The 26,649-nt window shown below is 39.4% G+C and overlaps 1 protein-coding gene across 2 annotated transcripts in view; it reads right to left on the bottom strand.

Annotated features, from left to right (window-relative positions):
- The window catches only part of Pi3K21B (phosphatidylinositol 3-kinase regulatory subunit alpha), a 686,395-nt gene extending 663,766 nt beyond the window's left edge, over positions 1-22,629 (bottom strand). Inside the window, exons 1-3 of one of the 2 annotated variants that reach the window (XM_076180200.1) lie at positions 22,509-22,629; positions 11,997-12,650; positions 1,863-2,068 (exon numbers count right to left, since the gene is read on the bottom strand). In XM_076180200.1, the coding sequence (XP_076036315.1) occupies positions 1,863-2,068; positions 11,997-12,213 (423 nt within the window). In that variant the 5' untranslated portion in view covers positions 12,214-12,650; positions 22,509-22,629. The remainder of the gene's footprint in view (positions 1-1,862; positions 2,069-11,996; positions 12,651-22,508) is intronic. The other variant, XM_076180202.1, reaches the window with a different exon arrangement.
- Positions 22,630-26,649: the final 4,020 nt, after the last annotated feature.

The raw sequence follows: 26,649 nt of genomic DNA, 5'->3' as shown, positions 1-26,649 counted from the left end.
CAGTTCACCTACCAAGCCTGCCTTCTGCCAGCTAGCTTGCCATCGCTGCTTGCCAGGTCTGCTGAATCCCAATTCAACTCCCTACACTCTTGCCTATCACAAGTATCTGCCTTCACATGTCTGCCAGATCAACTGCCGCCATGGCTGCCAGTTTGCCTACAAAGTCCATCTGCCATCACTGCCTGCCAGGTCTGCTGACTGCCTACTCTCTTGCCTACTACAGGTATATCCATGGCCTACCACCACCACCACTAGATAATTTTGCAAACTAGAGCTGTGAGTGTCCCCACCCTGACCCACTCACACATTCAGCAGAGATCACAAGGTCCCAAACTCTACTCAGGTAAAGCTAATGACTAGCGACATCAACTGTCAAGTCCACAACACCATGGGTGGCCAAGTGTCCCATCAACCATGATCATTTTCAAGTATCTATCTTTTCAGGGAAATTTTTGTAACCACAATCCAATGTCACCATACAGCATGATCCCAGGCCACACTCCAGGTATGAGATCCCCTGAGCAACCTCCCAAGATGCACCAACCTCTTTGATGTCATCCATGACATACAGGACAACTCCAGTCCCATGGGGGTAGCCAAACACTCCAAGGTTTGCTACCTAGTGACAAACGGACCACCACCTGTTGCTACTCCTGTAGTCTGAGGGCCAGCTCCACCTCCAAGTTCCGGCCCAGTCATGAGGACAACTCCCTTGACAATTTCTTGTGAACACTCCACATGACTTCACTTCCAGCCTTGACTTCTGTGGGGGCGTGTTAGGAGTAGTCCACACTTCCCTCCTCACCTCTTCTCCTCATTCACCAATCCTCACCTCTTCTCTCCCCATGACATTTTGACCTCCAAGGCTCCCAAGGGAATTGCTCATGGGGCCAGCAGATGACTAACCAGTGCTAGGGTCTGCCACGTGACCACCATAAAACCTCTTTGAAGAAAAATATATGGTGCCAGCATTGGCCAGCCATGACTAATCTTGCACCTCAGCCAGCCACATGACATGGAACACTTGATCTATTGAAGAACACATACCCTCTATTTTCATGAGCTGAACGGACACCATAGATTCAGATCGCCCCAAAGCAGCATACGTGAGCCTGGTTCACTGCTCCTGCTTTCTCACCCCCCACTGCCTCACAAGCAGATTGCCCAGGGATACAACTTGAAACACAGTCATCACTTCCCTCATCATCTCATTCCCCCACTCCTGGCGCCCAACATCCATTGTTAAATAAACCCAACTTTCCATCAGTTTGCCTTCACCCAGCCTAACATCCAGCTGCCCAATGTGGGGCAGACTACCAGCCTAACACTAGGTAAAAGCATCCTATAATGTCCCACTCTCACATTACCTTGACAACAACACAAAATATCTTATATGGGCCAATCCAGTAGCCATGGGTCTCCAGCACAAGAGACCTAGGGCAACAAACTGAATGACTGTTATTCACTGAAAACTTGCTGTAAATATGCAACAAACAAAACAAATGTAGAGTAAACATAAACCAATTGGTATGTAAGGAGATAAGTACCAGACACTTTGGTAACTGCTAGTCCATGTGTGAAATCAGCAGCCTCATTTGTATTCTAAATTTCTGTATGTTCTCCAGATTGTGTATGAACTTTCTTAAATCTAAAAATAATCTATTTGTATACCAAAAGGCTTTCTCCCTCTTACACAGGAGGTAGCCAGCCAAGGAAAATGAGGTTCTGCAAATCAAGGGTCAAATGTATTTCTATTAGTATATCAACTGCCAGTACTCTAGTCACAATGACTTAGCACACCCGAAATCCATCAGTTTTAAAAATGCCCTTAAAAGAAGTGAATAAGGAACCATTTTACACACCTGAGAGTCTTCAGTTGTAGATATAGTAACATCCATGGGACCTGGGCTATGTCCTAATGAGTGAGGGGAGGAGGATGAAGAAGATAGTTGGGGAGGCTGCAAAGAAGGAACAATTTGATGCATTTGTCTTCTTCTCTGAGTTCCTGTAGGATTCCTTGGAAGCTCAGGGATCCAAGGCTGGGTACCACTGAATCCAACAAAGTTGCCTGTGAAGAAAAATTAAATTATCAGTGAGCCATCACCATTCACAAGGCTGCAAACTAATACATAATGGTTATTCACAATGGATTCTATGAATACATGCATGCATTTGCATTTTCACATGGACTTAATACTTACGATGTTCACCTCTTGCATTTCACTTGTCTTAGGGAGGCAGCTATTCTTTACAACTAACTTGGATGTCCTTCTTGTTTTATAGTAAATGATGAGGTCGATTTTTGAAGAAGGGTTGGTGGGTGTGACGTTCTTATAAATTATATCGACCTCATCATTTACTATAAAACAAGAAGGACATCCAAGTTAGTTATAAAGAATAGCTGCCTCCCTAAGACAAGTGAAATGCAAGAGGTGAACGTCGTGTACCAACACACATGTTCCAGTGGTGACTGCAGTCACCTAAATTCTCGGTACATTGGTGTCACCACTACAACACTGTCTAAGAGAATCTCAGCACATCTGCAGGATGGCGCTATAGGAAGACACTACCTGTAAGAGCATGGACTAACACTTAAAGAGGCACCATATGGAAGGCACCACAACCATCATTGAAAGAAATAACAACACCAGAAGACTAAAGATGACAGAAGCGGTGCTAATTTACAACCAAAAACCAGCTATTAATATCCAGCAGCAACCTGAAACGTCGTTACCAACCAGAAGACAGAGGATGCACCCTGCGAGCTGATTGGCGGGTGGACGTTTTGGCACTCCACTCTCCGCCAATATACACCGTCATACGACCACACCGCGTCATTCTTTGTCAACAGTTTAACCAGACAACACCTCCTGAAGATGGCCAGTTAGGGCCGAAAGACGTCTAGAGGAAAACACCATGGACTTCAGTACTCTACTCAGAAATCTGCATCCAGACAACCGCACATTGGTGCGTAACATAGAAAAGAAATTCTATAAACAGAATAATGCTATCTCAGCTGTTGACTTTAACAACGCATGCATTATTAATGGCCAACTTCCAAAATATATATATCTTGGGCCCAATCCAGAGACATGACACTGATGGAGGTATGGAGTTGACTGATTTTGAAAATGGGCAGTTTCTCTGTATAATCCAGGACCCCCACATACAGATAACTGTCACTGGTCCCTTATATAAGTACTGCACTCAATATAATAAATCACTGGCTTGAAAGCTACTACCAAGTAAACAAGGGCTGATAAGAATAAAATTTGATCAATTAGTTTTGGCTAGACCAATAATAATAATACTGCCATCATTATGGTAGTTTCTGGTGGAAAATTTGCCACAAACATAAACAATACACCATGTTTTTTCTTTCAATACTATAGCCCAGTGGCTGTTATATCAGTATTGCCATCATTTCAATAAAAGTACTTGCTAAAGCACTAAAAGCTACTGCTAAATAAACATGAATAATATGTGTTAGCATGTCTAGAGCCTCTGAAAGTGTGAAAAACACATAAACAAAACAAATAATCAAATAAAATAGTAAACACATAATTAAAGAAATTAACAAATAAATAAATAGATACATATACCAAGATCACTTCCCCCTTACCAAAGATTGCCAGTCATAGATCCACTCCCACCCATTTCATCCCCACATACTCCACTCCCATTCACCACTCTCCCCTTCCTCTTTTCCTAGCTACTCCTGGATGACAGGTCATCCCTGCATCTCGACCACCGCCCTAGGTCAGAAGCAATGTAGCAAGACACAGCACATCCACAGTAAGGCTGCTTCATTTAATTGGCAACCCCCTCTCCATCTCCTCATACAGAAAAAGAGAAGATGGGGAGAAATCCCTTTGGGATGCATCAAAATATCATTCACACAAACTCCCCCACCCCCCACCCACACCCTTTCATGCATCACAGCATCATCTATACACAATCTCCATTCACCCCTATCTTCTGTCTTCCCCAATGCCCCTTTTACTCCATCCATCCACCTCATCCATGGTCACCCCCCTCATGTTCACTCCATCCAACTCTGCCTTCCACACCTCTTTTATTGATCTTTCTTCACTCATTCTTTCCTTGTGTCCAAAACATCCCAATACTCTTTCCACCCTATCCCCCAACTCCCTTTCCACCCCTACCCTCCTCACCTCCTTGTTTCTCACACTATCAAGCCTAGTAATCCCTACCATACTTCTCAGGTATTTCATCTCAAACACATTTAAACTCCTCTCTTATGTTCATGTTTCTGCCCCATACAGTGCTGTCGGCACAATCACCCTTTCATACAATCTCCTCTTAGCATCCATTCCCAAATATCTATTTCTCATTACACTTTTTAATCCCCCAAGGCATTTACATGCTTCTATCAAACTATGTTCTACCTCCACCTCCACTCTTCCCTTTCCTGCCACATTCACCCCCAAATATCTAAAGCTATTCACTTCCTCCAGTCTCTCTCCCATAATACTAGCTTCCAATTTGCTACCACCCTTTCCATTTTTACCCACACTTCAACTTCCTTTTTTCACACACCTTCTCAAACTCCATCACTAACTTCCTTAATCTCTCCTCTGATCCTGCTACAAGCACAGTGTTATCAGCAAAGAACAACTGGCTTATCTCCCACTTTTCTCTATTTTCTTTAACCACCTCCAATCTTTGGCCCATTACCCTTGCATTTACCTCTCACACCACTCTATTCATATATAAATTGAACAGCCATAGCAACATGACACATCCCTGGTAAAGTCCCATCTTTACCTCAAACCGCTTGCTCCCTCCACTTCTAATTTTAACATAGTATCTACTACTCTCATAAAAACTCTTCACTGCTCTTAACAGTTTTCCTCCTATCCCGAATATCTGTAATACCTCCCTTAATACCTTCTTGTCTATCCTGTCATAGGCCTTTTCCAAATCCATAAAGGCCCAAAATACATCCTTACCTTTACCCAAAGCATTCTCACATATCTGCCTAACCACAAAAATCTAATCCATGCAACCCCTACCTGTCCTAAGCCCACACTGTTCCTAACTAATTACTCCCTCTATTCCTCTCAATCAAAACCCTCCCATAAGCCTTCCCAACTACTCAACAAACTGATCCCTCTGAAATTTCTACACTCACACTTGTCCCCTTTTCCTTTGTAAAAGAAGAACTATATAGGCACTCCTCCAGTCCTCAAGCACTCTACCTTCTTTTAAACATACATTAAACAAACTCACCAGCCAGTCCACCATTACTGTACCTCCCTTTTAAAACATTCCCGCATGACACCAATCTAACCCAGGTGCCTTACCTACTCTCATCATTTTAATAACTGCTTTCACCTCATCTTTTCTTATTTCTCCTCCATTTTCCTCATTCATCATTGTTATTTTCTTTGCACTTCCCACTGCAACTACCTTTCCCTCCCTATCCTCCTTCACATTTAGCAACTCCCTAAAATACTCTGCCCATCTTCCTCTTCCTGCCATCTCTTCCATTATCATCTCTCCATCTGCACCTTTTACCTTTTCTTCTCAACTTGATTCACCTCCCCTTCCTCTCTTAATTTCCTTCCAAAACATCTTTTTATTATTTTCAAAATTTTCTGTCGTACTCTTACCCCATTTCACAACTTCTCTCCCTTTTGCCTCGTTTATCATATGCTTTTTCTTCTGCTTTCTTTGTACCCCTCATATGATTCTCTTGTCCTGTTTTGCAACTAATCTGTGAATGCTTGTTTCTTCTCTTCTACAACCTTCTTTGCTTCATCATTCCACTACCCTTCCTTCTATTTCCTCCCATCCTCCTTGTTCCACACACCATCTTTGCACACCTTGAAACATCCCCATTCCTCTTCCACCACTAGTTCTACTCTATTCTTCACTCCCTCCCACTCTTCTCTCAGCTTCTCCTTTCCTTTCTCATTTAAGCCATTTACTTTAAGCACCTCCCTACCTTCTGTCCTTTTCCTCTTTCTCCATCTATCCTACACTCTCAACTTACCTTCCACAAAAAATCATCTGATATTCCACCATCCTCTCCTCTTAGAACATGTACATCCAAAACTCTTCCTACTCTTCTCCTGGTTACCACTATATAGTCCAGTAAAGCCCTATCTACCACCCTTCCATCCACCACCCTCTTCCTAAACACTGTGTTTGCTATCATCAACTCTCTAGACACATCTCCACTGTCAACTCTCCACTACAACTTTTTCCTTCCACTCCACACTTCCCAGCCACTCCATCTATTGGTTCATCTCCTACCCTAACACTGAGATCCCCCAATACTACTACAGTGAAATTTCTCCCCTAAACCCTCTATGCACTCATTAAATCTATCCAAAATGCCTCCATTTCTATACTCTTCTCAGTACCTGGCCCATATGCACTTACAAAGATCCACACCTCCCTTCCCAGTTTCACCTTCATCCACAGTGACCTTGAAGAAACCTCATTCCATTCCACCTTCACTTTTGACACCCTCCCAACTACACTCCCAAACTCAAAATCACCTCTTCCTTTCAAATTAGTTTCACTCAATGCTAACACATCCATCTTTCTTCTCACAAACTTACTGCCTATCTCTTCCTTTTTACTCTTATCTGTACCACACACACACACACATTAAAAGGCCAAAACCTTAGGGTTCTGGTTGGAAAACTCCCAGACCCCCTTAGTTTTATATATATATATATATATATATATATATATATATATATATATATATATATATATATATATATATATATATATCGCTTGTTTGCGAAAACGTCGTCATAACTCAAAATATCGAATTTTTCAGGAGAGGCATTTTAAAGTTTCAAAACGCTCTCAATATTATAAAAAGCCCTCAAACACCATAGGTGGAACATTTTTTGGAGCATCAAATACGCCTCTAAAGTTTATAGAAGTTGGAACAAGTTGGAACATGTAAGGTTATGTCGTTGGGACATTTAGCACTCCCTAGCGGTAAATTTTTGAGCTACAGATATGACACTGTTACCAAAAAAAATCCGTGTTTGAAGATAAATATGTATAGATAACTCAAAAATTCAGTTTTTTGAGTTATGACGACGTTTTAGCAAACAAGCGATATGTATATATATATATATATATATATATACATACATATACCAAAGGATTTTCCCCCCTTACATGGGGGGGGGTAGCCAAAAAGAAAGAGGCATAGAAATCACTCCCACCCATTTCATTTCCCATATACTGTATTCCACTCCTTTCCACCCTCCTCCCTCCCTCCTATCTTGGCACCTCCTGGATGATGGGTCATCCCTGCATCCTGTCCACTGCCCTGGGTCAGAAGCAGTGTTGCAAGACACAGCACATCCACAGCAAGGCCGCTTCATAAATTCGGCGACCCCCCCTCTCTGTCCCCTCATGCAAAAAAGGAGAAGACGGGGAGAAATCCCTTCAGGCTGCATCAAAAAATTTTCTCATACATACTTCCTCCCCACTCCCCCTCATGCATCACAGCCTCATCTGTACACAACCCTTCTCGATTCACCCCATGTTCTGTCCTCTCCCGTCCTTCCTCTACAGACATTCCTCTTTTGTAAAGCCCCTTTCACCCCATCCATCCATCTCATCCTAGGACGCCCCCTCACATTCACTCCTTCCACACTTCTTTTACTAATCTTTCTTCACTCATTCTTTCCATGTGTCCAAACCATCCCAATACTCTTTCATTAACCCTATCTCTCAACTCCTTTTCCACCTCCTCATTTCTCACTCTATCTAGCCTAGTAACCCCTATCATACTTCTCAGACATTTCATCTCAAACACATTCAAACTCCTTCTCTCTTCCTCTCTCATATTCCATGTTTCTGCCCCGTACATTGCTGTTGGCACAATCACTCCTTCATATAACCTCCTCTTAGCATCCATTCCCAGATGTCTATTTCTCATTACACTTTTTAATCCACCAAGGCATTTACTCGCTTCTCTCAATCTACATTCTACCTCCACCCTCACTTTTCCCTTTCCTGCCACATTCGCACCCAAGTATCTAAAACTATCCACTTCCTCCAGCCTTTCACCCTTAACCTCTTCAATACGGGCCAAAATCTCGCGGGCAGCATTAGCTGTCAGACATACAATGTGTCGTAATAATACTCGCATCATAAAATATAGTCACCGCTTATATCGATCGTTCTCTCTTTCACCCGTGAATTTTGATAACCATAGAAAATGTGATGAAGACAGTTCAGAGAGTATGTCATTACGCAAGGGCAACTATAATAAATATAATCAAGACGCCGATATGGCAGCCTTGCGTATCCACTTGCTCCTCATGCCGCCTATGTATGCGGCACCGTATGGAAGGGGTTAATATTCACTTCCAGCCTGCTGCCACTCTCTCCCCTTGTACATCTCATCACCTTACTTTTGCCCACATTTATCTTCAGCTTCCTTCTTTCACACACCTTCTCAAACTCTGTCACTAACTTCCTCAATCCCTCCTCTGATCCTGCTACAAGCGCAGTGTCATCGGCAAACAACAACTGGCTCACCTCCCACTTTTCTCCATTTTCTTTAATCATCTCCAACCCCTGATCCACTACCCTTGCATTCACCTCTCGCACCACCCCATCCATGTAAAGATTGAACAGCCAGGGTGACATAACACACCCCTGACGAAGTCCCACCTTTACCTCAAACCATTCACTCTCTCCATTTCTAATCCTAACGCAAGCTCTACTACTATAATAAAAACTCGACTGCTCTTAACAGCTTTCTTCCTATCCCAAATATCTGCAGTACCTCCCACAGTGCCTTCTTGTCTACCCTGTTGTAAGCCTTTTCCAGATCCATAAAAGCCCAAAAAACATCCTTAACTTTTCCTATAGCTTTCTCACATGTCTGCCTTACCACAAAAATCTGATATATACATCCCATACCTGTCCTAAAACCACACTGTTCCTCACCAATTACTCTCTCTGTTCATCTCCTAATCCTCTCAATCAAGATCCTCCCATAAGCCTTCCCAACTACACTCAACAAACTGATCCCTCTGTAACTACTACATTCACACTTGTCCCCCTTTCCTTTGTAAAGCAGAACTATACAGGCACTCCTCCAGTCTTCTGACACTCTACCGTCTCTTAAACAAACATTAAACAACCTCACCAGCCAGTCCACCATAACTGTACCTCCTTTCTTCAGACATTCTGCATGGCATCCATCCAACCCAGGTTCCTTACCTGCTCTCATCATCTTAACAGCTGCTTTCACTTCATCCTTCCCTATTTCTCCTCCATTTTCCTCACTCATCACTCTCATTTTCTTAGCGCTTCCCACTGCAACTACCTTTCCCTCCCTATCCTCCTTCACATTTAGCAACTCCCTAAAATACTCTGCCCACCTTCCTCTCACTGCCTTCTCTTCCATTATCATCTCTCCATCTACATGTTTCACCTTTTCTTCTCTACTTGATTTGCCTCCTCTTCCTCTTTTAACTTCCTTCCAAAACATCTTTTTATTACTTTCAAAATTTTCTGTCATACTCTTTCCCCATTTCACATCTGCTCTCCTCTTTGCTTCCTTTATCTTATGCTTAACTTCCTTTCTCTTTACTTTGTACCTCTCATACAATTCCCTCATCCTAATTTGTAGCCAATCTATGAATGCCTTCTTCTTCTCTTCTACACCCTTCTTTGCTTCCTCATCCCACCACTCACTACCCTTCTTTCTATTTCCTCCCGCCCTCCTTGTTCCACACACCATCTTTGCACACCTTATGACTCCCTCCTTGAACCATCTCCATTCCTCCTCCACTCCTAGTTCTACTCTATCCTTTACTCTCTCCCACTCCTCTCTCAACTTCTTATACTCATTCTCCTTTTTTCCTTCATTTAAGCAGTTTACTCTAAGTACCTCCCTACCTTCTGCCCTTTTCCTCTTTCTCCACCTATTCTCCACTCTCAATTTACCTTCCACCAGGAAATGATCTGATATTCCCCCACTCTCTCCCCTTAGAACATGTACATCCTTAACTCTTCCTACCATACTCCTAGTCACCACTATATAGTCCATTAACGCTCTATCTGCCACCCTTCCATCCACCACCCTCTCCCATGTGTATTTATGCTTGACTTTCTTCTTAAACACTGTATTTACTATCATCAACTCTCTTTCAAGACACATCTCCACCATCAACTCTCCACTACGATTTTTGCCTCGAACTCCATACTTTCCAATCACTCCGTCAATTGGTTCATTTCCTACCCTAGCATTTAGGTCTCCCAATACAACTACATTGACATTTCTCCCTAATCCCTCTATGCACTCATTTATATCTACCCAGAATGCCTCCCTTTCCTCTACGTTCTTCTCACTACCAGGCCCATACACACTTACAAAAACCCACATCTCCTTTCCCAGCTTCACCTTCATCCACATCAACCTTGATGACACCTCCTTCCACTCCACTACCCGCTTACTTATCTTTTCACTTACTAGTATAGCCACCCCTTCTCTCCCTCGTCCCCTCTTCACTCCTGAGTACCTCCCAGCTACACTCCCAAACTCACAGTTGCCCTTTCCTTTCATTTTAGTTTCACTCAAAGCCAGTACATCCATCTTTCTTCTCACAAACATACTGCCTATCTCTTCCCTTTTACTCTCATCTGTACCACATCCACGCACATCAAAAGACCCAAACCTTAGGGTACTGGTTGGAAAGCTCCCAGACCCTCTTATGCCTTTTCTTTCTTTTTTAGGAATGTCCCCTTTTGGGGCTACAGGTAGTAGGACTCCTAATCCCATCCCCCATCCCTTTTTTGTCGCCTTTTATGACTCAAGTGGAAATACTTGGTGGCAGTATTCTTTTCCCCCACCACAGGGTAGGCGAAAAAAGGAAATGAATATTCAGAGAAATGGTACAGGACAGTAACAAGAGGTTGGGGGACAGCATAACAGAGGGACAGTCGTAGTATAAGAAGTGTCATCATTTTTCTATGTACAGAGTTTTCCTCTATCACAGACAAAATGATGTGTGGCTCTGGTCCATAGGGGCACCCCATATAGACCCTAAAGTATTAACTGCATGCTACTTTGCCACAATAACATACAGCCAATATATATATATAAGGAATATCCCCTTTGGGGCTAAAGAGAGTATGATGCCTAGTCCTATCCCCATCCCATTTTTGTCACCTTTCAGTAATCAAGAGGGAACACTCAGTGGCAGTATTCTTTCTTCCCTTCCAGAGGGTTTGGCAAAAAAGGAAGTGTATATTCAGAGAAGTGGTATAGGACAGTATCAAGAGTGGAGGAACAGCATAACAGAGGGACAGTCGCAGTAAAGTAGTATTATTTCTTTATGAATAGAGATTTCCTCCAACACAAACAAAATGATGTGTGGCTCTGCTCTGTAGGGGCACCCTATATTATCAGCTGCATGCTACTGAGCAGATTCTAGCCTTACAATGACATCCAGCCAATACCCCAGACAGCACACCATGAATAAATAAATAAATACACAATTTTTTTTAAATAAATTAACTTTACAATTTTTACAGCTGAAAAAAAGAAGAAGAAAAAAAAAAATACAGTAAACCTTCAATATAACGTATTTCAATATACTGGATATTGGATATAACGGACAAAAAAATCTGACTGGACAAAGCCTCACTATAACGGAATTTTCATCCATTATGGCGAGGGAACCTTGGTTATAATGGATGATATAACAACAGACCCATCTCCATATCGTCTGTTATATTGAGGGTTTACTCTAATTTCTAATCCTACTAATTTCTAATACCAGACAAACTTCAGGATATAACAGATCTGTCTGGTATTTCCATTGGATATAACGACAGACTTGTCCCCATATCATCTGTTATATCAAGGGTTTACTGTACAAAGATTTGCAAGACACTGACTGTTAATAGGTTAAGTAAAAACTACACTCTGTTTTCCCTATTAATTCTATACATGTTAGTATATATTCACATACCTGGAAAATATCCTTCTTGTCTAGTTCTTAAATTGACACCATACATCCATCCTTCTGGTATCCTAGGATTGATGCTGGCATTTCGTATGACGTCTGAACTAACGTGAATTACATCATTCACGTTGAAGTATAATTCACCATCACCCATACTATGGTGGCCCTGTTTGGCCACATAGATGTACACCACATTCTCAATTTGTAAGTGTTGGCTATGCATCTTGATGCTATTGGTTCTTCCTGCAACTTAGTATGTCCTTTCTTGCTTGTGTCATCTGTTTTTTTCATGGCATATTTCAATTTCTTAACAATTGCTTCAAGTTTTCAAGAAACTATATCTATAACAAGGACTGAGATATGACTACACCTAAGTGAATTGAACATGGTGTTGTCACAAATCTCCACTTTTTGCGATTACTATCCTTTCAACACAAGGTCACCTTTTACACCTCTTACTGATGAAGTATGCATCCTTGCCTTCCCTCATGGCTGTTCACTGTTTTTCTTCACTGCACATTATAATCACATGGTTCACACTGAAATGTATAATTATCAGTAATGGGACTCTATCCATTTGTTACAGTAAAAACCAAAGGTTCTTCCAAATGTTTCTTGTAAAAAAAATTACAAAATTTTGAGGGCATTAATCTTCTATACCTATGTTTGTTGGAGAAGTACATAAAAGAAAAAAAGATTAAACTTCGTAAAATGTTAAAAAAAAATGCAATATCACTAAAAAGTACTTATTCAAAACAAGTACCACTCCCACAAAAAAAGGAGAATAAGTTATTCAATATGATGCTAGCAACAGAAATTCTCATTCTTTTCTAGAAGACATAAAAAAGTAATCAAGAAAGTGAAGAACTTGGATGAAAAAAACCCAGACAATACAACAAAGTACCACCTAACCTGGGCACAGGAGCAATAAAAGCACCCATAGCTATCTTCAACCATTTATCAAGAATAAAAGAGGCATCAAAATCATCCCAAAAGAACATCATGCAAAAACCAAAATCCTCCCCCCCAGAGACCACCACATTAAAATGATAAGTCCTTAACCCTATCCATCCATCTCATTATATCACACAAACATAACCATTATATCACACCATGAAAAGTATAGTTGGAGAAATCAATCAATGCACTGAGCCAAATCTTTGATACAAAATTTTCTCACATTCCAACCAAATATTTCATGAAATTTTAATTATTTTATGTCTTTTTAATTATTGGGAGGACCTATTGAAATAATAAAAATATTACACAGAAGCAGAAAATAAGAGAATATTGTAAAAGTGGACCTTCTATTTATTTACCATCTTTGTGATTTTTTTGCTGTTGCATCACTGGTGACAGGTGATTTATATCAGGTTTATATTTAGTAACCTTGAGAGCTATGCATGCACTACTTGTTTCATCCATATAGCTACTCCTATTATGAGAGTTAATAAAGTTCATCATGAAGAACGATGATTTACATCAGAGAAAGGAAAAAAGTAAATTACAACTGAATGCCAAGTTGGAGAGAGACTTATGGATATGGGCAAATACTAAAATGGAGTAAAATTATAGTAGGCCTACATACAAGTACACAATGCCTGTCAAAGAAAAAGGTATGCATATCATCTAGTCACATGTACACTTCATAATCCTAAATACCTGGTAACAATAATACATTTCACAAAACCATCATGTTTAATATCTATTTTCCTTACATCAAAATCTGAACTTTCATGACTGAATTTTGATTTTGCTTACTGATAAGTTCTCTGTGAAATTAATAATAATAATAATACTAAAAAAAAAAAGTAAATGAGTCACATCACATCCACCCACCTAGCAAATGATGTAAATACTAATAGGCCCCTTCCTTTCATCTCCTAGGTCCCCAATCCACCACCCAGCACAATATGCAATTGTCATACAAAAAAAGTTGGAGATTTATTAGTTATTTTCTTAAAGTGAGCTCTGAGTTTTGTGAGCCAGAAAAGTCGTTAGCATGCTAGTTTCCATGCATGCCAAGGGTTGTCCACCCCTATTGTAAGAAAACCACAGATCCCAGATAACCAGCAATAGCCAGTGTATTGGCCCATAAATCACTCAATTAAAAAATATTGTGTTGTTGTCTAGGTATGGCTAGCATGGGAAAGTGTAGGATCAGTTGTTCTGTGTCTTCTATGTGATAGTGGCATCTGAGGCAGTTTGTTTTTGTGGCCACAATTATTCTATATTGGTACAATCTTAATCCTGGATAGTAACTTGAATGTAGTCATGCAAGTGTGGTTCTTGCTTCTCTTGGGAGGGGTTTTTCTGTGTAGGTGATGTCTGGAAAAGTTGGTTGAAGAAGGGTATTGTGTGGTCTTGAAATACCTAATCAAAGTGTGAATGTGCTTTTTTGAATGGATTTGTTGTATGGTGTAGATGGAAGATTATTGTACATGTTTGAGGAGTATGCTGCTGGTGATTTTTTCTTTTCTTTTTGTTTTACCAAATAGCACACATGAAAGTAGCTACACTTGTGGGGTACTGTATCTTACTTTCCAATTATTATACCAAGCTTCAAATTCAAGTATGGTTCCAACTTGGACTATATCTCATTCTCAAATTATCACATTTTGATTCAATTTAATATTTTGTTCCAGCTTGGAATATACTGCCTTTTAAGCTATTTGAAGTATGTGTACTCACCTAATAGTAATATACTGAAAAGGAGCAAGATTCCCCAATACATCATACCTAGCCTCAAATTCATGTATGGTCCAACTTGGTCTATTTCCTTAATATTTATCATCTTAATATTTCAATTCATTTATTATTTCTAATTATTCATGCATCTGCACAGAAAACTGTATTTCTTCAACTCCTTTAGATGTTTAGACTTTTCAATTTGTTATTATGAATTCTAAAAACCCTACCATCCCTGATCAAGAGATGACTTCTGTCAGTGTAATCTATCCCCTTTAGTGACCTGAATACTGTAATCATATCACCTATTTCTCTTTGATCTTCCAATGCTGGCAGGTTGCTTATAATCTCTCCTCGCATGGTTTATCTGTCAGGCTGGGATCAAGATTGGTTGCTACTCTTTGTATTCTCTTGATCTTGCTTACGTCCTTTATTCTGTGTGTTAACCATATCACTGATGCATATTCTTGTCTTAGACAGAGCAGGGTTTCTACAACTTTTTTTTTAATCATTTCTACATCTATTTAATGAAAACCCATTTTAATTTTCTGCAGCAATCCATACATCTCTCCCATAATCTTGCAGATATGTCTGTCAGGTGACAATTTGTCTTTTCTTAACACTCCCAAATATTTCTCTCTTTTCCTTTTGTAATGGTTTTTCTTCCCAAAGAATAGTTCAAAGGTGGTCTTTTAGATCTATTGTTTATTTTCAATACTTTGCATTTTATTGGCATTCAAATTCATTGCAAATATAATGTCTTGATTTCTTAATTTCTTCTCTTTTCCTTTTGTAATGATTTTTCTTCCCAAAGAATAGTTCAAAGATGGTCTTTTAGATCTATTGTCTATTTCCAATACTTTGCATTTTATTGGCATTCAAATTCATTGCAAATATAATGTCTTGATCTATGCAGCAGCCAACAGTCCCTGTTTTTTTTATTCTTCTTATGATTTTTGCATCATCTGAAAACACATTGGCATAGCTTATTTTACCTTACATCATGTCATTTACAAAGACAGGTGGTAGCACTGAACCTTGTGGAACTCTGCTGATCACTACTCTCCATCCTGACATATTATCTTTTCCTTCACAAAATATTCCATCCATTCCAGGAATTTTCCTCTTAGTCCTCCAATTTGCTCCAGTTTCCATGCAAGACAAAAGACTTCTCTAGATCAAGGTACACACCCACCTCTCTCTTGCAGTGCATCAATCAATCTCAAATAAAAGCTTAAAGATTTGACATAAATGACATTCCATATCTAAGGCCAAACTGTCAAATTGTTAATCTCTTCTAGATATCCGACTTATCAATCTTTTCACATAGTTTCCTTATTGTGGTAGTCAATGATACTGGGTTGTAGCTTTGTGTCTCTTTACCTCTACCTTTGTGTATTAGCATCACATTACCCCTTTTTCAATTATGCAGCACTATTCCTTCTTTTAAGGGACACACAATACTGCTATTTTCCCATTATATTCTTATATCCAGTTTGAGATCCCATCAGGTCCTGAAGCTTTTTACATCCAATAATCCTAAAAGACTGAACACTTCCCTCACTTCTACATTTATATTTTTCTATCTCTTTACCAAGAGCCACCTCCCCCTTACAAAGGAAGTGGCCAGCTAAGGAATGCACCCACTCCCACCCATTCCTATTGCTTCCATCTCATCTTAGCTCCTCATGGAGAAAGGGTCATCCCTAGCTCTTGCCCACTGCCCAGGTCAGAAGGAATGCAGCAGGGCACAGTATATCCATAGCAGGACCATTTCATTTACATGGCAACCCTTCCTGCACCTTAAAAATGCAAGGTTTTTAATATTTTGTAGGGATATCCATACAGTGCTATCCTAAGTGCAAGATTCATGACCTCGGTGTGCCATCCAGGGTGGTCCACCCCTCTCCCCTTGCTACGCCAACAATTCTGTCCAATTATTATGATGCTCAACTCTCCTCTATCCTCTCAAGAGTTACCATATCAGGCTGGATGAAATTAGCATTTGAAGGTTAGAAGCAGCGAATATTAAATAAAGCATCCCAATATTTATCTAGATTGAATGAATGCATTATGATTAATGTTGTTGTTTTGCACCATTGGCTTCTCTGTGCTGTCACATTCACTTCATGCCATGCAGGGTTTACTGGCGATATGTTTATATATGTTTATTTAGCAAGTCAACACTGGATTTATGCCTATTTCCTGGGGGCAGGCAAACATGGCCTGTTTTCAAATGGGATGATAAATCTTCTATGCACAAATACAGGCCAATCAGTTTGATGTTGCTTATAGGTAAAATATTGGAATCAATAATACCTAATGGAATTAGAGCTCACATCAAGAGGCATAAAATGATGTGTAACTCACAGCATGGGTCCACCAAGGGTAGGTCATGTGTAACTAATCTTTCATCCTTTAACACCAATGTCTAGAAGGTGGCAGATAACAATGATAGTTATGATTTTATTTATCTTTACTTTAGCAAAGCATTCAAAAGGGTACCCCACCAGAGACTACTAAATAAAGTCAAAGCCCATGGCATGGGAGGAAGTGTTTGAATGAGTTAGAGCATAGACTAGTGACATAAAACAGTAGGTCACCACTAACAGTCTAAAATCCAAATGGGTTAGTGTTACTACTTGAGTTCCCTAGGGCTTGATTTTGAGTCCCTTATTGTTTATCATGTATATAAATGATTTGGACAGTGGGATTATGTGATACTAGTAAAAGTACAGAGGACACTAAAATAGGATGCTACATTAGGTCCAGGGAAGATACCAGGATACTGTAGGAAGATCTTGGAGAAAAACAAGGGGAGCAGAAAACCACGTTTAGCAGATATAAATGTAGAAGAGAGGGAAGTACTCAATTTCCTAAGATTGTTCGATGTGACATATGCCTCAGGACCTGATGGGACCTCAAAATGGATATCTAAAGAATGTAGGGAACAACCAGCAGATAAGATCTTATTACATGTTCACTGAAAGAAGGCATTGTGCCACTTGATTGGAAAAGGGCAAACGTGGTACCAATTCACAAAGGCGGAAACAAGGAAACACCACAAAATTATAGGCCAGTATCTCTAACCAGCACAATAGTGAAATTATGTGAAAGGATTGTGAAAGGTCAATGGACCAAATATCTTGAAAAGGTATGGCTGATAAAAGAATACTGGGATGGTTTGGACATGGAAAGAACAAGTAAAAAAAATGACTAGCAAACAAGTGAGGAAGGCAGAGGTAGATTGAGTGTACTTGAGGGTGGACTGATTGATAAATGATGTGAAGAGGAAGACAGAGGGCAAGACATAGGTGTGAGTTGAGAATGGTTATGAATGGATGTCAAATTAATATGACCTGAAGGGATTTATCCTCATCTTCTCTATTTACACATGAAAGGATAAAGAGGGAGGGTCACCTTGTAAATAAAACATTGGGGCGTAAACCATCCAAGGCTATCAGTCCCTGGTATGTAGGTGCTATGTCTTGCTGTACTGCTTCTGACCCAGGCAGTGGGCAGGGATGGCCCTTCATCCACAAGGAGCCAAGATAAAAGGGAAGCAATGGATGTTGGATGGGTGTGCACCTTGGCTAGCTACTTCCCTTACAAGGGGAAAGGAGCATTTTGGTATATAGATGGAAAGGGAGATGTCTTCTTTAACTTTTTCATTGCAGAAGAAATTATTCTGGCATATTTAGCACCAAATGGGTACAAACATACACACATATACCAAAGGCTTTTTCTCCTTACACGGGAGGTAGCCAAAAAGAAGAAGGCATAGAGACCACTCCCACCCAATCCATTTCCTATATATACCAAATGGGTAGGGGAGGAAATTTTGTTTATATTGGATCTCCAGGATTCCTGTGCATATCTGAACAAACACTGCTATGCTTCTATAAGTCTGCTATATTCTTGTTCTTTTTTTTCTGATCTTCTGTGAAACCTCTATCATACTTCTCAGACATTTCATCTCAAACACATTCAAAATTTCCCTCACTGCCTCTCTTAAACTCTGTGCCTCTGCCCCATATAAAGCCATTGGCACAATCACCCTTCCATACAATCTCCTCCTTGCACCCATTCCCAGATGCCTATTTCTCATAACCCTTTTTAATCCCCAAAGGTATTTACTTGCTTCTCTCAATCTATAATTTACCTCTATCTCCATTCCTCCCTTTCCTGCCACATGTGTCCCCAAACATCTGAAGCTATCCACTTCCTCCAGCCTCTCCCCTTTTAAATTTACTTCCCACTCACTGCTATTCTCTCCCTCTGTACATCTCACCACCTTGTTTTTAACCATATTCATCTTCAACTATCTCCAATTGCATACCTTCCCAAGCTCCATTACTAACTCCCTCAATTTCTCCTTTTACCCTGCCACAAGCACAGTGTTGTCAGCAAACAGCAACTGGCTCATGTCCTACTTCTCTACATTTTATCTAACCACCTCCCGTCCCCTGCCCATTACCCTCACCTTTACCTTCAGCACCACCCCATCCATGTACACATTGAACAGCCATGGTGACATGACACATCCCTGACACAGTCCTATCTTTACCTCAAACAACTCACTCTCTCCATTTCCCATTCTAGCAGGCTCTACTACTCTCGTAAAAACTCTTGACTGCCCTTAACAGTTTTCCCCAGTCCCATATATCTACAAAACCTCCCACAGTGCCTTACTATTTACCCTGTCATAAGCCTTTTCCAAAGCCATAAAGGTCCAAAAAACATCCTAACCCTTTGCTTAAGCTTTCTCACATACCTGCCTTATCACAAAAATCTGATCCATGCAACCACTACCTTTCCTAAACCCACACTGTTTTTCACCAATTACTCCCTCTGTTCCTCTTCTAATCAAAACCCACCCATAAGTCTTCCCAACTACACTCAACAAACTGATCCCTCTGAAACTACTACAATCACATTTGTCCCCTTTTCCCTTGTAAAGCAGAACTATACAGGCACTCCTCCAGTTCTCTGGCACTCTACCCTCCCTCAGACACACATTAAACAACCTCACTAGCCAATCCATTATTATTGTACCTCCCTTCTTCAGACACTCTGCATGACACCCATCTAACCCAGGTGCCTTACCTGTCTCATCATTTTCAAAACTACTTGCACCTCATCTTTTCTTATTTCTCTTCCATTTTCCTCTCCCACCACCATAATTTTCTTATCACCTACCACTGCACCACCAATCTCTCCCTATCTTCTTCCGCACTCAACAGCTCTCTAATACACTCCAACCATCTTCCCCTAACCACTTCTTATTCTTTCAATATCTGTCATCTATGAGCTCTGAGCCTTTTATCTTTTCTTCTCTACTTGACTCACCTCCCCTTCCTCTCTTAATTTCCTTCTAAAACATCTTTTTATTGCTTTCAAAAATTTCTGTCATACTCCCCCATTTCACATCTGCTCTCCTTTTTGTCTCATTTATCTTTTGTTTTGCTTCTCTTCATTTTTTATACTTCTCAATTTTTTCTCTCAGCCTACTTTGCAACCAGTCCATGAATGCTCATTTCTTCTCTTTTACTATTTTCTTTGCTTCATCTCACCACTCATTACCCTTCTTTCAATTCCCTCCCATTCTCCTTGTTCCACATACCATCTTTGCAAACTTTGTCACTTCCTCTCTGAAACACCCCCATTCTTCTTCCATTCCTACTTCTACTCTATCCTTCACCACCTCCCACACTTCTCTCAGCTTCTCTTGTACTGCTCCTTTTCTTTCTCATTTAAACAACTTGTTCTGAGCACCTCTCTATCTTCCACCCTTTTCCTCTTTGACTGCCTATCTTCCACTCGCAACTTATGTTCCAACAAAAAATTACCTGATATTCCCCTCTCTCTCACCTAAGAACATGGGCATCCAAAACTCTTCCTACTCTTCTTTTGGATACCATTGCATAGTCTATTGATGCCTTCACCACCCTCTCCCATGTGTACTTATGCTTGATTGACTTTCTTCCTAAACAATGTGTTAGCTATCATCAAGTGTCTTTCTAAACACATCTCCACCATTAACTCTCCACTATGATTTTTACCTAACACTCCACACATCCTAACAACTCCATCTGTTGGTTCAGCCCCTATTCTAGCATTGAAATCTCCCAATACCATTACATTGACATTCCTCCCAAAACTCTCTATGCACTCATGTAAATCTGTCCGAAAAGTCTCCCTTTCCTCTCGCACTTCTCACTACCAGGCCCATATACAAAGACCCACATCTTCCCAGATCCATCTTCATTCACATTAACCTTGAAGAAACCTCCTTCCACTCCACCACATCCTTACCTATCTCATCACTTACTAGTAGAGCCACCCCATCCCTTCCTCTCCTAACTCCCCATACCCTATCCACTACACTCCCAAACTCAAAATCATCTCTCCCAATCAAATAAGTTTCACTTAATGCCAACACATTCATCTTCCTTCTCACAAACATAATGTCTATCTCTTCACCTTTACTCTCACATTAAAAGACCCAAAACTTAGCATTCTGGTTGGAAAACTCCCAGATCCTCTTATCCCTTGACTTCTCATAGGAATGTATCCATAGGATTACTGAAAGCAGGTTGCATACTCCCACATTCCATCCCATTATAGCCACCTTTATGACCCAAGTGGGGAACTCGGTGGGAGTATTCTTTTCCCCCCTATCACACGAGTGAGACAAAAATAGAAATATATTCTCACAGAAATGGCACAAGACAGTATTAAGACGGGGTGGGACAACATAACAGTGGGACAGTTGTAATACAATAAAGTAGCATCCTTTCTCTAAGCTTTAGAGATTTCCTCTAACAGAGAAATAATGATGTGAAGTCCTTATCCTTAGGGGCACCCTATATTATATAGTCCCTAAACTTTCCACTACATACTCCTGCACAATTAATAACACACAATACCCCCAACACTGCATATTTATGTTCTCTTGCCAATTTTATCTTCTTTCCAGCAATTCCAACTTTTAATTTACCAAGTCTAAGGTCCATATCCAGACAGCCTACATGGGAACTGGCTCCACAGGGATGGACTGCACTAAATAATAGGTACAGACTGTCTACATTTGTTAGATTTGGTTAATATTGAACATTATTTTGTAATTCATTACAATTTACATGTATGCACAAATTCATAGTTGTGACAGGGATAACCCCTGATGAATTTTCTCCCATGAAAGATCATATCTAGGTTGTATTCATAGAACTTAGAGAAGTCATAGTTTATCTGGCCACATTCAGATGCAACCTGAACTTATATAGCAGAAGTATCCAAGACCTTAAGTCTATTTCAAGATGAGATACATGAGGACACTTTGTATGGAGATGAATTCAGATCTGAGAAACCCCTCCCCCCTGTCACATTACCCACGATCCTGTGACTATTATTCACTGTTGCTAAAACAATTCTCCATTTTCCTTGGAGTTCTGTTGCACCTTCTTCTAGGGGCAATGGACTGGACGATTGTTCTTACAGTTAGTTAAAATATACTCTACGATCTAGAGCATTGGATTATAATCATGACACCTTAACTGATTAACCAGTGTCATTCCCATACAAATGCTTCTATTAATTTAATTTCAGCAATGACGATTACTTATTTGTTTTCACTACCGTGCTTAAATGTATCAACATCCAGCAAGGTGCAGAAATAATTTTAATTGTAAAAGTTACAATGTTTTGATACAATAATTAATTCTGCAGTGCATTATCTAGAGCACCGTTTATAACTTCACGGCATGAATCATCTGAAAACAGTCATTTCACCCATTAATCTGAAATCACTATTCACATCGTGACACTAACTTTTCACATTTAGCTCTGCATTGGAAATATTGATGTTTACAAGCATGTTCTCACTGTGCACCCACCAACCAAAATAATCAACCAGTCTAAACTAACAACTGCGCCTCTCGCGGATTTCCACTATACTACTTTAAATCTTGCCCCGCCAAACTTTCGGTTAAAATCTATTTATAACTGCACTCACACTTCCAACTGAAAGTTACCATATACTTTCCAACAATATAAATTTCAATCAGCTTCTTAAATTAATTTATCATGTTGACCTATTTTCATTCACCCAGGAGAGCAAATTAACGTTTCATTGGAAACTAATATCATATAATTACCCTAAGAGAACGATAATATAATAGAAAATTAAAGATATTTTAATTAAGCAAAAGCATGTTAGGGGGTATTATGCATTGATAACAACTGTATCATTCTTATGATGTATCGCGGCATGTAAGAACAAACCTGAATGATCTTATATTTGGTGAGCGGGTGCACTGGCAAACTGAGCACCCCTTTTGATGAAATTCTACATTATGTCAGTAAACACTAATAATAGATAACCGATGAGGACGCAAAGAGCTGGCTAGAGGAACCGAGACACTGATCACGAGATTAAAGTGTTTTACTAAAAGCTGAATAGGCAATATTTATGTTCTCTTGCCAATTTTATCTAGTTTTCATCGACCGTAGGTTTTCGCACTTTTAGGTCTGCCGCTCCGAGATTTCACAATAAATTTCCTCTTGACATTAAACGGATTGCGAATATGAAGAATTTTAAGAAGTTAGAGATGTACTTATTCTCTGAGTGCTATAACCTTGATGGCATGACTATGTGTGAATTATAAGCTCTATGATGAAATTTTGTACGTGAATGGTCCTGGAGAGCGCCGTTGGCGGATTGGGACCAGTTAATATTACACCAATCAGTAAGTATTTTATCTTATATGTTTATATGCTCTTATTCTGTGATTTGACTTTCTTCTAGTAAAAGAAAAAGAAAGTTTTGTCAGATTTTTTGCCTCTCCATTTGTTACTAATTCTAGTTACTAATTACTAGTTCTGTTACTAATTCCGTGGTCACTGCAATTCAACTTCAACTAGGATGCTGGAATCTATTTTTTGCGTTGTCTTAGGTTAACTGACACTGCATATTTTTGTTTTTTACTGTATAATCTGATTTCCTGTTAGTAACACACAAGGGAAGTTTATTTTTTCATTATACTTACTTGTTACTATTGTCGTTATTTAAATAGTCCTACAATTACGAATGTGAAAACGTCTAATGCAAATGTTAAGAGGACTGATAAATACTGAATATTCTCACATTCATCTAATAGGGAATTTTAACTATCCAAGGATAAACTGGGAAGATTGGACCACTCCAGGGGGAGAACACACTATACCCTATGCACTGAGATCTGGCCGTTAGGGCGGAGCACTAGGAGTTCCCCTGTGGTGCCACATATAATTATTCTATAATTTTATTTTATTATATAATTCTATTTTATAATTCTATAATGTTGCCTCATACGATTATATTATAATTTTTTGTCACACACCACCACTGAGATAAAAATCAAAGCAATGTTTTCTATACAAAGGTTTCGTTTCTTTAAGTGAAGATATGGCACATGTGCATGCGAGAGCGACGTTGCCACTACATCTAATCTCTGGCCCCGCCCCCCTCACACTGCATTCAGAAAACATTGCATCCACACGCACGTTCTCGCCATGGATGCCCATATGTGGCAACACCGGGAAATCTCCTAGCCACGCCTTATCGGTCATTTCTCCTTGCGTTGACTATAGTGAAATTCGTGTAAGGAGGTCCTACGGGATGCATATCTATAATAACATGTTAAAAAAAAAAAAAACTACAAGGGGCAGAGGAACAAATATACCAATCTTGCTAGATCTTATAATTACAAATGAGGAAGATATGGTAGACAGTGTTGAGATTACAGCACCACTAGGCAAGAGCGACCACAGTATGCTCGAGATTAACTACAACTGTTATACTAAACGATATAAAAAATCGTAAAACGTAATTATATAACAAAGGTGACTATTCTGCCATGAAGGTTGATCTGTCAGAAGAATGGGTACACCAGATTAGGGAAGCAGATGGCTTAGAACATCAGTGGCTGCTGACCTACTGTTCAAGGAGAAAATTAAAGAGACGGTGAGAAGACACATACCAACTAAAATATTCTCTGAACTTTCAGCGATGAAAGACAAATCTAATCTACACAAAGTTACTATAGAAGTACAAGAAAGAAACACAGATATTGGCAAAGAAACAGGACATGGAAACTCGGGATCGTAACAAACTAAGGAATACGCAAGGCAGCGAAGTAATGAAGAATTTGCTACGTAATAATAACAGAAATATAGAAATTTGTGTAGCATAAGAAGCAAAAAAAGAATCCTAATAAATTTTGGAAGTATGTCAAGAGTAAATTGAAGACTACAACTAACATTCCTGATCTTGAAGATGAAAATGAAGGAAGTAATAACCTGTACACAACTGATATAGAGAAAGCACAAAAATTATCAATTTTTTTTTATCAGTCTTTACTAGGGAAAGTGATATTGATGGTCTGACCTTTCAGCAGCGAGTTCCAGAAATTAACCAGCTCAGCCAAGTTGAGGTATCACAGGAAGTAGTGCTGCAACATCTGACAAATTTGAAAATTGACAAGTCACCAGGACTTGACTCAATCCATCCAAGAGAGCTATGGGAGATGAGACATGAGATAAGTAAGGCTCCAAGTATTATTTATAACAACACTACTGGCAGAATACCAATGGACTGTAAGACAGCCAATGTAAGCGCAATTTCTAAAAAGAGTAATAAAAAAAAGAAGAACCGAAAACTACAGACCAATAAGTCTCATATCTATTACTTGTAAAATATTGGCAAAGATGATTAGGTCAAATATACTAAGTCATATGAAGGAGAATAATCTGCTAAGCAAGAAACAATACGGATTTATTGAAGGGCGTTCCACAACTACAATTACTAAGGTGCTTGATATCTGGACATTAACTCTAGAAAGCGGTAGCATTGTGGATGTGATGTATTTGGACTTTATGAAAGCATTTGACGCAGTCCCCCACAACAGACTATTTACCAAACTAAAAATGTACATATGGAATAACTGGACAAATATACAGATGGCTTGAGACATTCTTACTTGGACGAAAGCAGAGTTATTTTTAATGAAGAATAATCTGAATGGCAAGAAGTGTTAAGTGGGATACCACAAGGGAGTGTTTTAGGACCAGCGCTTTTCATCATCCACATCAATGACTTGTCAGATGCCATAATATCTGATGTTTATCTATTTGCTGGTGATGCTAAACTGTTCAGAACTCTATCAGGTCCAGATGATATTAACATACGCCAAGAAGACATAAAACACATCTATGACTAGTCTGAGAAGTGGCTGCTAAAACTACATCCAAGTAAATGTAAAATAATGCATTTTGTTTTGTTATCATTTGTCTGTCTGATTTTTATTTATTATTAGTTATATGTCAATTTATTATTATTTACTATTTACCTGTTTGTTTATCATTTAACTATACCTATGCATTTATTTATGTATTTTATTTGTTATTTACATTATCATAGTTTTTATTTATTATTTTATTATTAATATGATTTTTTTTCGCATCCGACCTAGATATGGATCAAAAGGTCTCCTGTCGGCATGCTCCGCCTTTGTAATCCTTTGTAACAGGCTGACAACAATCATGATCACAGATATATCGCCTATAACAGTTCAGAAGGCATAATTCAAGCAGAATTAAAATATACACAAGAAGAACAAGATCTAGGAGTATTAGTGGACAATGAATTAAAATTTGAAGGCCATATTCAATGCAAAATCAACAAAACCAATCAAAATTATAGGTGTCATCCATTTGACTTTTAAAAACACGGATTTAAAAATGTTTTGTTCACCGTTTACAGCTATGGTAAGACCCAATTTGGAATATGCCCAAGCAGTCTACAGCCCTTGGAGGAAAAAAAATATTAGAGCCATAGAAAATGTCCAAAGAGGAACCACAAAGATGATTCCTGGTCTAAAGAACCTAACATATGAGGAAAGATTGAAAAAATTAGATTTATCATCATTAGTTT

Source organism: Oratosquilla oratoria, chromosome 44 (genome assembly GCF_046742065.1).
Source record: "Oratosquilla oratoria isolate Oo_2021 chromosome 44, ASM4674206v1, whole genome shotgun sequence".
In the NCBI taxonomy this organism is placed as follows: domain Eukaryota; kingdom Metazoa; phylum Arthropoda; class Malacostraca; order Stomatopoda; family Squillidae; genus Oratosquilla; species Oratosquilla oratoria.
This window is presented reverse-complemented; position numbering and strand designations above follow the sequence as displayed.